A 13,466-nucleotide genomic window follows, 5' to 3' on the forward strand; every position below is an offset into this window, starting at 1 on the left:
GAAATTCAGCACGTGTTGTTATCTAAACAACTACTTCTGGTAGTCCGTGAATGGCAAAACTCTGACCTAGTTTCTCAATTGTAGCGCCCGTCGTTGGTGACTTCACCTCATATATATCCAACCATTTTGAATGGGCATCAACAATGAGCAGAAACATTGTTCCCAGGAAAAGTCCAACGAAGTCAATGTGTAAACACACCCAAGGTCTGCCTGGCCACTCCCATGGGTGTAATGGAGCTGTCACCGGCAACTTTTGCAGCTGCTAGCATTGCACACAGTGGTTTACCAAACTCTCTATTTCACCATCCATTCCTGGTCACCATAGATAGCTGCGTGCTATGGTCTTCATTCAGGAAATTCCTGGATGGGCACTGTGTAGTACAACTAAAAGTAGCTCCCTTCCCTTTGAAGGAACTATCACTCATGCACCCCATAATAGGATGCCATCCTGACTGGTTATTTCTTGTCTTCTGTTGAAGTACGGTTTCATTTCATCAGATACGGGCTCCTGGGACCAATCATGCAGCACTACCTGAGATAGGACTGGGTCCCGACTTGTCCAGTCTCTGATCTGTCAAGCACATGTCATCGAGGAATCTAAGAAATTTAACAGTAAGACAAATTCGTGTGGAACTGGGACATGCTCATCATTTTCTTGTGAAGGCAAATGACTAAGGGCAATGGCGTTTGCGAATTGATTGCCAGGCCTTTGTACGGATGTGTATTCACATGCTGCTAGAATTAAGGCCCATTGTTGTATTCTTGCTGAGGCTATGGATGGTATAGTCTTTTCCTCACTAAACAAACCTAACAGTGGTTTGTGGTCTGAAACATCTGTGAAATGGCAGTTGTGTATGTACTGGTGAAATTTCTTGACACCAAAGACGATGGATAAGCCTTCTTTTTCTATCTGCGAGTATCCCTTTTCCGTGCAGTTGTCCATCCAATGAGGTAGCACTGCTCCCACTCCGTAGGGAGATTCATCACAGGTCAGCACCAATTCTTTCATCTGGTCATTGTAAACTAATAGATGGACAAGTACAATAATTGTTTCACCTTTATGGAAGCTTCTTTCTGGGGCACCTCCCAAGACCAGCGTTGGTTCTTTTTGAGTACAGAATGCAGGGGGGCCAGCACTGTAGACAAATTGGGTAAGAACCGCCCATAATAGCTGATCATTCCTAGGAATGATCTCTGAGGCGTTCTTTGGCGCAGGTGCCTCTCTTATGGCTCTCACCTTCTCCTCAGCTGGGTGGAGGCCCTATGAATCTACTCATGACCCAAATAAATTACCTCCCTCGTTTGGAACGTGCACTTTTCTTTTTTTTTGACGCACTCCAGCTTGCAAAAAGCGTTTTAAAACTTCTTCTAAGTTTGCCAAATGCTCTTTTTCAGTGAATCCTGTCAGCAATACATTGTCTAAATAGCCTACAATCTGTGCCAGTCCCTGCAGTAAGCTTTCTATTGTTCTGAAAGATGGCACAAGCTGAGGAGACACCAAAAGGCAATCGTGTATATTGGTACAACCCTTTGTGGGAATTGATTGTGACAAGTTCCCAGGAGGCATTATCCAATTCTAGTTGTTGATAAGCATGACCCATGTCAAGCTTTGCATATATTGTCCTTCCTTCAATTTTTGGAAAGGGATACCTATCCAGTTTGGCTACTTTGTTAACAGTTAGTTTGTAGTCTCCACAAATTTGGACGCTTTGGTCGGGTTTAAGGATGGGGACTATGGGTGCTGCCCACTCTGAGAACTGAACAGCTTGTATAACACCCAGTTTCTCTAGCCTGTTCAGCTCAGCATCGACTATTTCTCTCAGGGCGTATGGCACAGATCTCCCATTCATGAATGTTATGACAGATTCACAGAGTCACAGTGCAGACGAGGCCCTTCAGCCCATCGAGTCTGCACCAACTCGTGAGAAACACCTGACCTAATCCCATTTACCAGCACTTGGCCCATAGCCTTGAATGTTATGACTTGCCACATGCTCAAGTGAGGGGTTGCTTCCAGATCGACAAAAATCTTGGCCTGCAGGCCCTGGATTTTTCCCAGTTCGTCCTTGAAGACGGTGACGTACTTTATAAGTAGCTCTGGTAACCCACTTGCTCTCAGCTGGAACATTTCGGACCAGTCTAACTTAATCTCCTTTAACCTGTCTCGCCCAAGGAGATTTGGCCCTTCTCCTGCTACCACTATCACAGGTAGCTTTGCCGACTGGTTTCCATAATGGACAGTTACTCTACTTTTGCCTTTTACTTGAATGACTTCACCTGTGTATGTTTGTAGCTTGGCAGTTGTTCGTTCCAAGCTTAACTGATGTTCACCATAATTTATATATCTGAAAGTATGTTCCCCAATTACGGTAGTGGAAGCTCCCGTGCCTACTTCCATTTTAACAAGTTCGCCATTTACTTTTACTGCGACAAATATTGGTTCTGTCTTTCCAACTTTCAGATTAAACAATGGGTAAATGTCAGAATTTGTTGTTTCAGGCTCTTCTATATAGTAGATTTCATTGGGCTTCTTCTTTTGTTTATAAGCCTGCTTGAATCTTTCCTTGCACTGCCTCATCATATGTCCATTTCTGTGACAATAGTAGTATTCGATTTTTTAAACTGCCAATCACTAAAAGACTGATTGTTTCCAACTCTATTAAAATTATTCTTCGATTATTTTTCTTTATTCTTCGGCTAGTGTTTCCCACTTCTTGGCAGAGTCTTGCTTTTTTACTTCACTTTTGGCTGAGGTTTCCCACCCGACGTGGGGGACAACGCCATTTTGCATACCTTGTGTTGCTTGAGAATCTCTTACAGCGCTTTCCATGGCCAGCACTATCTCTAGCTCCTTCTTGAAATCAGATTCACTTTGGGCAGTAATCTTTTCTGAGTAGTGTCCTCTTTCACACTACACACTAAACGATCTTTGAGCATGTCGTTCAGTCATATCCAACTCACAGTGTTCCATTAGCTGCTTCAAATTTGCCAATTAGCATGCAATAATCTCACCCGGGTGTCTATTTTGCAAATTAGACCTGAATCTCTGCATCGTGACTGAGAGCTTGAGTTGAAAATGCCCTTTCACAAAGTCCATCAATTCATCAAAATTCTTTGAATCTGGGGCACTGTGTGCCGTCAAACTTCGAATCAAACTGTCGGTTTTGTTCCCAGAATTACTCAAGAGGATCTCTCGCCCATTCTCTTCCTCTGTAGCACAAGAACATAAGAAATAGGAATAGGAGTAGACCATTCGACCCCTCGAGCCTGTTCCGCCATTCAATAAGATCATGGCTGATGTTCTTGTGTTTTGATTTCCACATTCCAATCTAACCCCGATAACCTTTGATTTCCTTGTCTATCAAGAATCTATCTTCCTCTGCCTTAAAAATATTCAATGACCCTGACTCCACCACCTTCTAAGGCAGAGAATTCCGAAGTTGCACAATACTCAGAAAAAATTTCTCCTCGTCTCAGTTCATTTCATAATCTTGCTCGCTTGAAAAAAGAACGTGAGGCATTCTATGTATTGAGACCGTGGCTGGTTCAAAAGGATCAATTCTCCCAAATTGTGGCATTTTGAGAGACGATAACTTCTTCAATTCTTAATGCTTACAATCACTGGGCGAGGTATAATGCCGGTTTCTTTTTAACTTGATTTCTTCTGTTCAATCCTGTTTTATCCTTGCCACTAGTTTGTTGTAGGGTGGTCGAGTTGCTTATTTGTAGCAGAATTGATCAGTAGACACGTCTTGAGTGGAAGCATTGGGCAGGACTTTACGGATCGGGCGTAAAATCTCATGCTACGATGTTGGGCGAGCGTCCCGACTTCATCATGCACTTGTGAAATATTTCAATCGGCAGGCATGCTGCCGACTTTCGCGCATGCCCACCAACAATTAACAGGCCTATTAAGGCCCTTAATCAAATAATTGAATGCTATTTTTCACTGCCCGTCCAAATTTATGGTTGGTGAGTGGGCTAATCGGCCAGGTGGCCTTTAGATTTTTTATGAAACCTCATCCATGGGTGGGATGAGGTTTCCAGCAGTAATTAAAAAAAAACATTTTCAATGTCATTTTTCACATGCCCCTCTTCATGTAACTGAGTCACATGTAGGGACATGATTATATCATTTGTAAAATCTTTATTGGTCAGTGACCAATTCTTCAGCTCCCTTAGGTAGCTTTGTACCCTTGGAGCTGTCAGTACACGCAACCCTGCATGTGCGCAGACTTCTATGATCATCCTCCTCCCGCCCTTACCCCGGCAGTGCTGAACATTTCAGCATGCCTTTCAGACTGGCTGCCTGTTAATTGGCCAGCCTGTGTGAAATCGTGATCAGGGCTCAATTACAGAAAGAGGTCTGCTTTGTGGTCACTTCCGGGCCCACCAACCATGCCTGCCTAATGAAGGGAAAATCCTGCCCCTTAAATTCATTTACAATACACTCAGCAACAACTACATGTGCGTTTTCAACTCCCAAGGCAGAATTTTGCGTCCCACGGGCGGGCGTGTGCCCGCCCCGATCGGGAGTAAAATAGTGCATGATGACGTCAGGCGAGCATCCCGACGTCATCGTGCACTCGTGCAATATTTCGGTCAGCGGGCACGCGTGAGAGTCGACAGCGCACCTGCCAACAATTAAAAGGCCTATTAAGGCCAATAAATTACCAATTGATCTGTATTTTTTGTTGCCCGTTCAACCTTATGGTTGGCAGTTGGTAAATAGGCCAAGCGGCCTTTGCATTTTTAGGAAAACTCATCCACAGGCGGGATGAAGTTTCCAACAGTAATTAAAAAACATAAAACTTTTTAAACTTCATTTTTAATATGTCCCTGTTCATGTGGCTGAGTCACATGTGTGGACATGTTTCCCTTATTTTTAAGATCTTTATTTTTCATTGTAAAATTCCTCAGCTCCCTGAGGCAGCTCTGTGCCTTCAGGGAACTTTCAGTGCGTGCTCCCCTGTGCACATGCAGACTTCAGCCTTTGCGCTCCTCCTGCCCCCACCCTGGCGGCACTTAGATTCTCAGCATGCATTTCATGCTGGCTGGATTTTAATTGGCCAGCTAGCGTGAAATCGCGTTTGGGGCCTGATCGCGGGACGAGATCCATTTCGTGGTCGCTCCTGGGCCTGCCCAGCACACCCAAAAAAACAAAGGGAAATTCCTGCCCTAACTTTAACTTTACACTGACTGTGGAGGTAGCCCACGCTATGCTCCTATTGTTGCTACAGATCATGTGATCTTCTCTAACCAGTATTATTCTTAAAGGTATATTATACATTAAATAAAACCATAATTACTACAAAACCCTTTCTTGTTTCTGTCTCTCTTCAGAAAAAGGCATTCTTAGCAGCTATGGACTGCAGCAAAACAAAGATGTACGCATTCCAGAGCTGATAGCAGGAGTCTTCTGGAGCCTTGTGTATCCTTTTATCTATACGACTGTCTGGTAAGGGCTATGCAATAACTCTCAGCATGAGGTGAACTAAAAAGTCACCTCAAGCTAAGTGACGGACAGGAGGGAGGTGACCATCATGACATCTTGGGTACCTGTCCTGTTTTCATTGGTTAGAGAGGTACAAACAAGTGTTTGACATAGGGTAAACTACCAGCCCATAGGAATAAATTATATTAATGAATGCTCAGAGAAAAAGGGCAGTCATTGTTAAGAAGCTGTCCTCACTCAGATGGAAGATGGAACAGCAAGGAGCGAGGAAGGCTTTGGCTTGAGAGCAGAATGCTGCCTTCAAAAGCTGAGATCAACACACACTGTGCCAACCATCCATTTGTCCTCTGGGATTAGTGATCTGCTCTCAACTGTCATGGGTTGTACACTTTTCCTGTTTATTTAGCTAATGCATCATATCTAAGCTGCTGCCTCTTAACAAACTTAATAAATTACCTTAAAATTACTTACGAATACTTGACTGCCCATCTTGGGTATCTATGGCTCCTGAACCCAAAATCTTACGCAACCATTAAGTGGAGTTAGTCGTCAAAGGCGAAGTTTAAGCTTGACACAGTCAGAGATGCTGAGAGAGCAGAGTCAAGCTAATGGAAATGGAAGGAGATGCCCAAACAGAGAGAAAAAAAGCCAGATAGGTTTATCGAAAGTATGAAGGAAGGAAGAAGAAAGAAGTTGTTCTTATCAATATTTCTTGTCAAATTATATTTTTGTTAAACACATATATCTGTTAAGGAAAAACAATTTTTTTAAACTTGTAATTTATTCTGGTAGCATCAATCATATATGTTTTGGTTCTGAATACAGTGTCATATCTAGTGATGGCATGCACTGTGTTCATATAGAAACTCCTGGAATTGTCTTTCATTTCTTTCCAATTGACCCTAACAAGGTGACTAAAATTGATGCCAAAAATCAGGTGACCTTGGAACTTCAACACAGAATATTTCAAGCTTCTGGAAAGTTCCTAGTTGAATTACCCTGGGTGGGGTGCTCTCCCGTGAATGAACATGCCAAGGCAGCACTCCTCTGTGGAATTCACACCTGCCATTGTTCATAGTATACGCCAAACTCAGAATCAATGGGCTGAATAATACAGGGGGTGGGGTGGCGGTTGGCATGCATCCCCCCACTCCCACTCCCTTGCAACCACATTGGCGTGGAGCCAACATGCTACATACCAACCCCCACAGCCATAAAAGCGCTGAAGGACGGACTATTCAGGGCTGAGTGGGATTTCCATCCCTCATTAATTGTCCGACTGGCTGGCAGCTCCATCAGTCCCGGCAGCGCCAGGATGGTGTCAGTGGCTACTGCCAGGACTGCTGGAGAAAAAAGGGTTGGGAGGGTTTGAGTAGGCCAGACAGAGGTCAGTGGGGGGTGAGGGGGCAGTGGGGGCACATATGTGTTTAAGGGAGGGCTTGGGTAGGAAGGAAGAGGGGTTTGCCCTGAGAACACGAGAACAGCAAAGGCAGGCCCTGAAGAGTGAAACCCCCTTCCTTCCTGCCCTTTAATCACTTGAGTTATAAAAATCCTATTCCTACACTGCTGCCCATGACAAATGTTTTATGGCGTAGGCAGCAAATTATCAGGGCCAATAGGCTGGATAACAAGTGTAATGACGCTTAATTGTTCATTTAAATATGGTGGGTGGGCTGCCGATTTTGGCACCTGCACGCCTGCCCCCCCAACCCCACCCCGTATTATGGGGTGAGCTCAGGGGTGTGTGGGAAGGTGGTGTGATGGAGCCCACCGCATTTTAAGTCCTCTCCATTTTACCTGCCCCCACCTCGGGAAAACACACCCGTGAGGGGATGTAAAATTCTGCCCCAAGTCTCCAAATTTGTAATTTAACAAAAAAAGAACTTCAGGAAATCAGTTAACCACAAGTGGGTGTGAAGAGCCACCATCTATCTCCATTATATAGCAATAGTTTTCAGCTTTAAGGCATTCAGGATGGACAATAGCAGTTGATCATGTGACCAAGGCAGTAATACCAAAGCATTTTTAAACATGGAGGCTGCTACATCTTGAAAGTCTACCAGCCAGATTCCTAAATCCAAGTCCACCTCCAAAGAAATTTGACTTCCTGGTACGAAAACCACAAGTGCCTAATTTCGTGACCTGTTGGGCATTCATCTCTTCAAGGAAATCCTGAAATAATCCTGATATCCAACTTCAGCTATATCAACACATCTAAACTACAATTCAAGAGTGGAAAAGACTTCTTTCTCTACTGGGGCCTGCAACAATTGTACTCCTACCATGAGCCAAATACTTGAACTATTAATTATTGTTTTGTTCACAACTTCTAAAAGCACATGATAAAAGCAAAATACTGTGGATGCTGGAAATCTAGAACAAAAACAAAAATACCTGAAGAAACTCAGCAGGTCAGACCCCGCTTCCTGTAAGGACTCTATCCCATTCTCTCAGTTCCTTCACCTCCGTCGCATCCGTTCTGATGATGCCACTTTCCAAAACAGTTCCTCTGACATGTCTTCCTTCTTCCTTAACCAAGGTTTTCTACCCATGGTGGTTGACAGGGCCCTCAACCGTGTCTGGCCCATCTCCCGCACAGCATTACCCAGACCTCCCTGTCACTTGCCATTTCAACACACCACCCTGCTCTCATGTCCGTCCTTGGCCTGCTGCAATGTTCTAGGAAGCTCAATGCAAACTGGAGGAACAGCACCTCATCTTCCGACTAGACACTTTACAGCCTTCTGGACTTAATATTGAGTTCAACAATGTCAGATCATGAACTCTCTCCTCCATCCCCACCCCCTTGCCTCTACCCCTTTTTCCAATAATTTATACATTTTTTTTTACAACTATATTTTTTTCTTTTCCCTCCTATTTTTAAATTTATTTCAATCTATTGTTTCATCTCCACCTTTTAGCCCATTTCAATCCCTTCCCCCCGCCCCACCCACACAAGGGCCATCTGCCACTAGCTTGCTTCACTTAATGTCCCCATTAGCATATCCTTTAGATAATATCATCACCGTCAACACCCCTTTGTCCTTTTGTCTATGCCATCTTTGGCAGTCTCTTCTTGGCCTCCACCTATCACTGGCCCCCTTTCGAGCTCTCCTGTCCCACCCTCTTCTACCAGCTTATATTTCATCTTATTTCTATATGTCTTAGTTCTGGTGAAGGGTTGCACGGACTTGAAACGTCAACTGTATCCCTCTCCACAGATGCTGTCAGACCTGCTGAGTTTTTCCAGGTATTTTTGTTTTTGTTCTAAAACACACTATTCTTTCTAACTGTATTTTTTTCTTGAGCATCTGTGCGAGTGCTGAGTGATTGACGTAGCATTTAGATTTTCAGGTTGAATGCGTGTATAAACAATCCTCTTTATTTAAATCCACAAAAGTTTGCTGTTGCTGTTTATATTGATCACACACTTGGAGAGTTAAAAAACCTTCTCCAAAACCACGATGATTACAGGCAGTAAGGGAAAAGGTACAAGGTTAGTCATTCTCTCCCGATCCTGTCTGTAACAACAGTAGAAAAAACTATACAACCCAACCTGGGAAACTTGCAGGTATTGTTGACGTTGGTTTAATCATATTGTATTCTGGGAACTTAGGTACATGTACCAATTTAATGTATAAGTTGTCTTTTTAAGTGTCTTGGAAAGGAACGTAATATGTTGCAAGACCTGAGCATTTTGTTACATTGCTTTCTCTGCTGATCACTCTGCTGGGGAGGTGTAAATAAAGTTAGTTCAATAATGGCTGCCTGCAGCTGAGCATAGGGGGCCATAGCTTCTGAGCTCTAGGGTGGCGTATCTGGGGGGTACCCCAAAGATGTGCTGGGGAAGCAGCCATCCCATCTCCCCTACCCCCAAAAGTTCCCAGATAAGGAATGCATGGCAATTGCCCAGTAAGTTCAAACTTCCAATGGGTATTTGCCCTGCACTGGGAACCATCCGAAAATGCAACTTAATTCGTAAACCTCAAATGGTTCTGACTGTGTTAATCAATAGTTACCCAGAAAAAGTTAGAAGAATTAAAACCATTTCTCTCTTCTGGGTTACTACTGTACTGACCCACCCTGAAGCCCCAGGGGACCATTCCCACCCCTCCGACAAACACCCACTGGACTCCCCCACTATCCCCGGCTCCTGACCTTGCCCCCTACCACAACCCCCGGCCTGACTCCTGACCTTGTGCCCTGCCCAGGGCCAAACCCTAGCCTCTGCCTTCCTGGCAACCCCCATCCCCCACAATATCCCTCATTTCCCAGGCCTGACCACCGATCTCCCCCTCTTCTCCAGGCCATTGTCCGACCTCCTCCCCCAATTCCCAGGCCCAACCTCCGACCTCCATGCCCCCTCCAGGCCCAATTCCCAACCTCCCCACCCAACCCAGGCCCTGCTCCCAATGTCCGCCCTTTCCCCAGGGCTGAGTCCCCAACCTCCCCCATCTCCGGGCCAGGCCTGAACCCCCACCCCCTGACCTCACCGCCCCGTCCAGGCCCAACTCCCGACCTCCCCTCCCCCAACCTTCCAGGGTCGACTCCTGACCTCCACTCAGCCCCCAGGCCCAACCCTTGACCTCCACACCGGCCTGATTCCGAGGCCACCACCGCCCACCCCCACAACAATCTCCAGGCCTGACTCCCAAACTATCCACCACTTCCCAGGCCCGAACCCTGACCTCCCCTCCAGGCTGTCTTGTGACCTCCTCCCCCTATTCCCAGGCCCGACCCCCGACTTCCGGGCACCCTCCAGGCCCGGTTCCCAACCTGCCCCCCCAACCTCCGCCTTCCACCCCCAGGGCTGACTCTCAAATTCCCTCCTCTCCAGGCCAGGCTTGATCACCAACTCCCGACTTCACCACACCGCCCTTCCAGTCCCTACTCCTGACCTCCCCTCACCCCTTAGGCCAACTCCCAACCTTCCCGCACCAGCCTGACTCCCGACCCCCATCCCCAACAACCTCCAGGCACCCTTCCCAACCCCATCCTGGGCCAACTACTGACCTCCCCACCTCAGACTCTACCCCACCCCCACACCGGCCCAAATCCTAACCACAAACCTTATACACTTATATTCTCCTGGTTTGTCAAAGACCTTTAAATTTGGCTGGACCTTTTAAGTTAACCGGTTTATGACAGCTGGTGCTATAAAAAATGGAGAGGTGGCCTTACTTACCTGCGACTAAGCTGCCTTCGACGGCAGGCCCCAGGAACGAGCTGCACTACACAGGTCTTGCCTGGCCTGAGTCGGAAGGTTGGGTGAAATAGGATAGCCTGGATTTCCAGGTAAGTAATTTTGAGCGGAGTGGCAATCTGACTCAATTGCTACTCCATTGTAAGTTACAGCCCGTTAATGTGTTAGTCTTACTCGTTGCAATACACAACTTGTCCTATATCTACTTGCATAACAGCATGATTGGAGTATCTCCTTGTGACCTAAACCATGTACTTGTCAATCTCTCTGAAGGTGGATCAAATAAACATTTAGTGAAATGGAGCCTCATACAAAGTGTTAAATCACTTTATATCATAACTAATCAAATATAGCAAGCAGCCATTTATGAGCAGCCTTGAACAAACTTGGAGCTCCTGCTGAGGTCTGCAGCTACTCAAGTGTGTGTTCAGCACTGGGTTGCATGCCACTAACATCTAAATTAGCAGGCAGCACAAAGTTTCTGTGCTGTCTGCATTACTTTGAATGGGTTTGGGCTAATTGTGATCCCTATACCTGATTAATTTGAATTTCCACCCTCCCCACCTTTGTTTTTAAAATGTCAGCTTTACTCACAATGACTTTCAAAAAATCCTCTCTGTTAAAATAACCTGAAGTATGGCAATAATAATTTTATGTAAAAATGTATGACTATTATGTTAAAAATAATTGAGGAGAGTTGCAAATTACAGTTATGCTAATTTTCTAGTCAAATGAAACATCAATCTTAGAAGATAACAGTCTCATAAAAAAGCATGCCAGTTTTCTTCAAATATAGGTGAGTAAACCATTTAGTACTCACAGGCTTACCATCTGCACCAGGTCTTCCTGGATTACCATGTTCCCCAGGTACTCCACGTTCTCCCTATAGAAAACCAAATTAAAAATTAATGTAAGTGCTGTCTGAGCCTGTTTCTCATCCCCCAAAGCAAAGATCTCTCAGTTGTATTGTTCCATACAATGTGGTGAACTGAAAATAAAATGTGTTACTCAATGTTTAGGCACAGTAACTATTGAAAAATTAAATGCTACTCAGCATTTAAAATACAAAGCATTTTTTAAAAATGTGCTTGCATCATCTAACTACGAATATAGGTGATACAGCTCAAAACTCACACGCCAGAAGATTTCAAAAATAGAAAAATCATGTTTGAAGTCAACGGTGCCAATTAGCACAAAATGTCAGTTTCTTCCAGTAAAATTATCAAAAAATGTAATTGGCTTTTCCAGCACAGGCAAAGATATACAATAACTGAATACTCAGCAAACTAAGGACAGGATTCTGCATTAGAAAAGTCAACAAAAATTAAATGTTTGAATAATTTTCCAATATTAAATCAAGACTTTTTAGGATCTGCTAATAGTTTTTTATTATTACATTATTTTGAACACCCTACACCCACATTAATCTAAGTTATCTGCTTTATGAAGTGCTGTATATGTAGAACTCTACAAAAGGTGCCAACTTTAATTTTACAGTCTGTCTGGCCAACATGACCGTTACTTTCAAGTAATTGAATTGAAAACAAGGAACATTTTCTATCATTCACAATATCCTTGAATAACAATAACAAGATAATGCATTGCTTTGTAAACATTATTTGAAACGACTATGCCTAAACATTGAGAAGTTCCTTGGAGTTTCTCCCAGCAGAAGTAGATTAGTAGCAGCTCCAGGAAATCTACTGCCCATAAGTGTAAAGTATCAATAGACAATAATTTAAATAAGCTCTCTTGCTCCTTGCAATTGTTTCTCTACTCTAACATTATTTCTGTCTACCGCTCTCTCTCTCTCTCTTGAATTGGCTGTCTCCCTGTTTCCTTCTGGATGGATCTTCCATAGAGCCTGGAATTAGGAACATTCGGTTATGAGTAGGTGATTTGATCACTCCAGTCCGCTCTGCTATTCAGCTGCATCATGGTTGATTTGCAACGCCAACTCCATTTCCCTGCCTTTGCTCCAAATCATTTGATACCTTTACCCAACCTGCTCAATCTTTCCTCATAAGACAACCCCTTCATCCTAGGAATCAACCTAGTGAACCTTCTTTGAACTGCCTCCAACGCAAGTACATCCCTCCTTAAATAAGGAGACCAACACTGTATGTAGTACTTTAAGTGTAGTCTCACCAATGTCTTGTACATTTGTAGCAAAGCTTTCCTACTTTTATACTCCATCTCCTTGCAATCAAGACCAATATTCCACTTGCCTTCCTAATTACTTGCCATAGTCACATGCTAACTTTTTGTGATTCATGCACGAGGACACCCAGATCTTTCTGTACCACAGCATTCTGCAGTTTCCCTCCATTTAAATAATATTCTGCATTTCTATTCTATAAACATCAAGGCTGCGACCTATGGAGAACTGGACTCAGGACTGTTAAGATCAGAAGACTGGCATCAGACTAGCCATTCCAGTGGAGTGTTGATGGCTTCAGTTCACTTGCCTCAAACTGCTGTCTTTCAGGACAGCAGTACAAACCAGGGTTCTGGCTTTTCTCCTCAGAACACCATGTCAATAAAGAATGGAAGGTGAAACAAGACTGCCCAAGCAAGCACCAGAGATGCAGACACCAGTAGTTCCCTGTCAGGAATCAGGAGAGGAAGGGGATCTGTGCAATAAAGGTGGTTCCACAGAAGAGAAGCTTTCAGTGATGATATATGATGTGACACCTCATGCAGTAAATGCTGCCTGAGTCTTTTGTTTCATCTTCTGGTCTTCTTCCTCCTCTTCCATAATAATTTACAGGAATATGCTCATAGGGAATGCCATACTTGCTCCTGAGA

At 44.3% G+C, this 13,466-nt stretch overlaps 1 protein-coding gene across 2 annotated transcripts in view; it reads right to left on the minus strand.

Moving 5' to 3' along the window:
- The window catches only part of LOC121278460 (collagen alpha-1(XXI) chain-like), a 468,271-nt gene that overhangs the window by 320,279 nt on the left and 134,526 nt on the right, over positions 1-13,466 (minus strand). For both annotated transcript variants that reach the window (XM_041188910.1, XM_041188909.1), the window contains one exon: positions 11,479-11,541. In XM_041188910.1, coding sequence (XP_041044844.1) covers positions 11,479-11,541 — 63 coding nt within the window. The remainder of the gene's footprint in view (positions 1-11,478; positions 11,542-13,466) is intronic.

This window comes from Carcharodon carcharias, chromosome 5 (genome assembly GCF_017639515.1).
Source record: "Carcharodon carcharias isolate sCarCar2 chromosome 5, sCarCar2.pri, whole genome shotgun sequence".
In the NCBI taxonomy this organism is placed as follows: Eukaryota; Metazoa; Chordata; class Chondrichthyes; order Lamniformes; family Lamnidae; genus Carcharodon; species Carcharodon carcharias.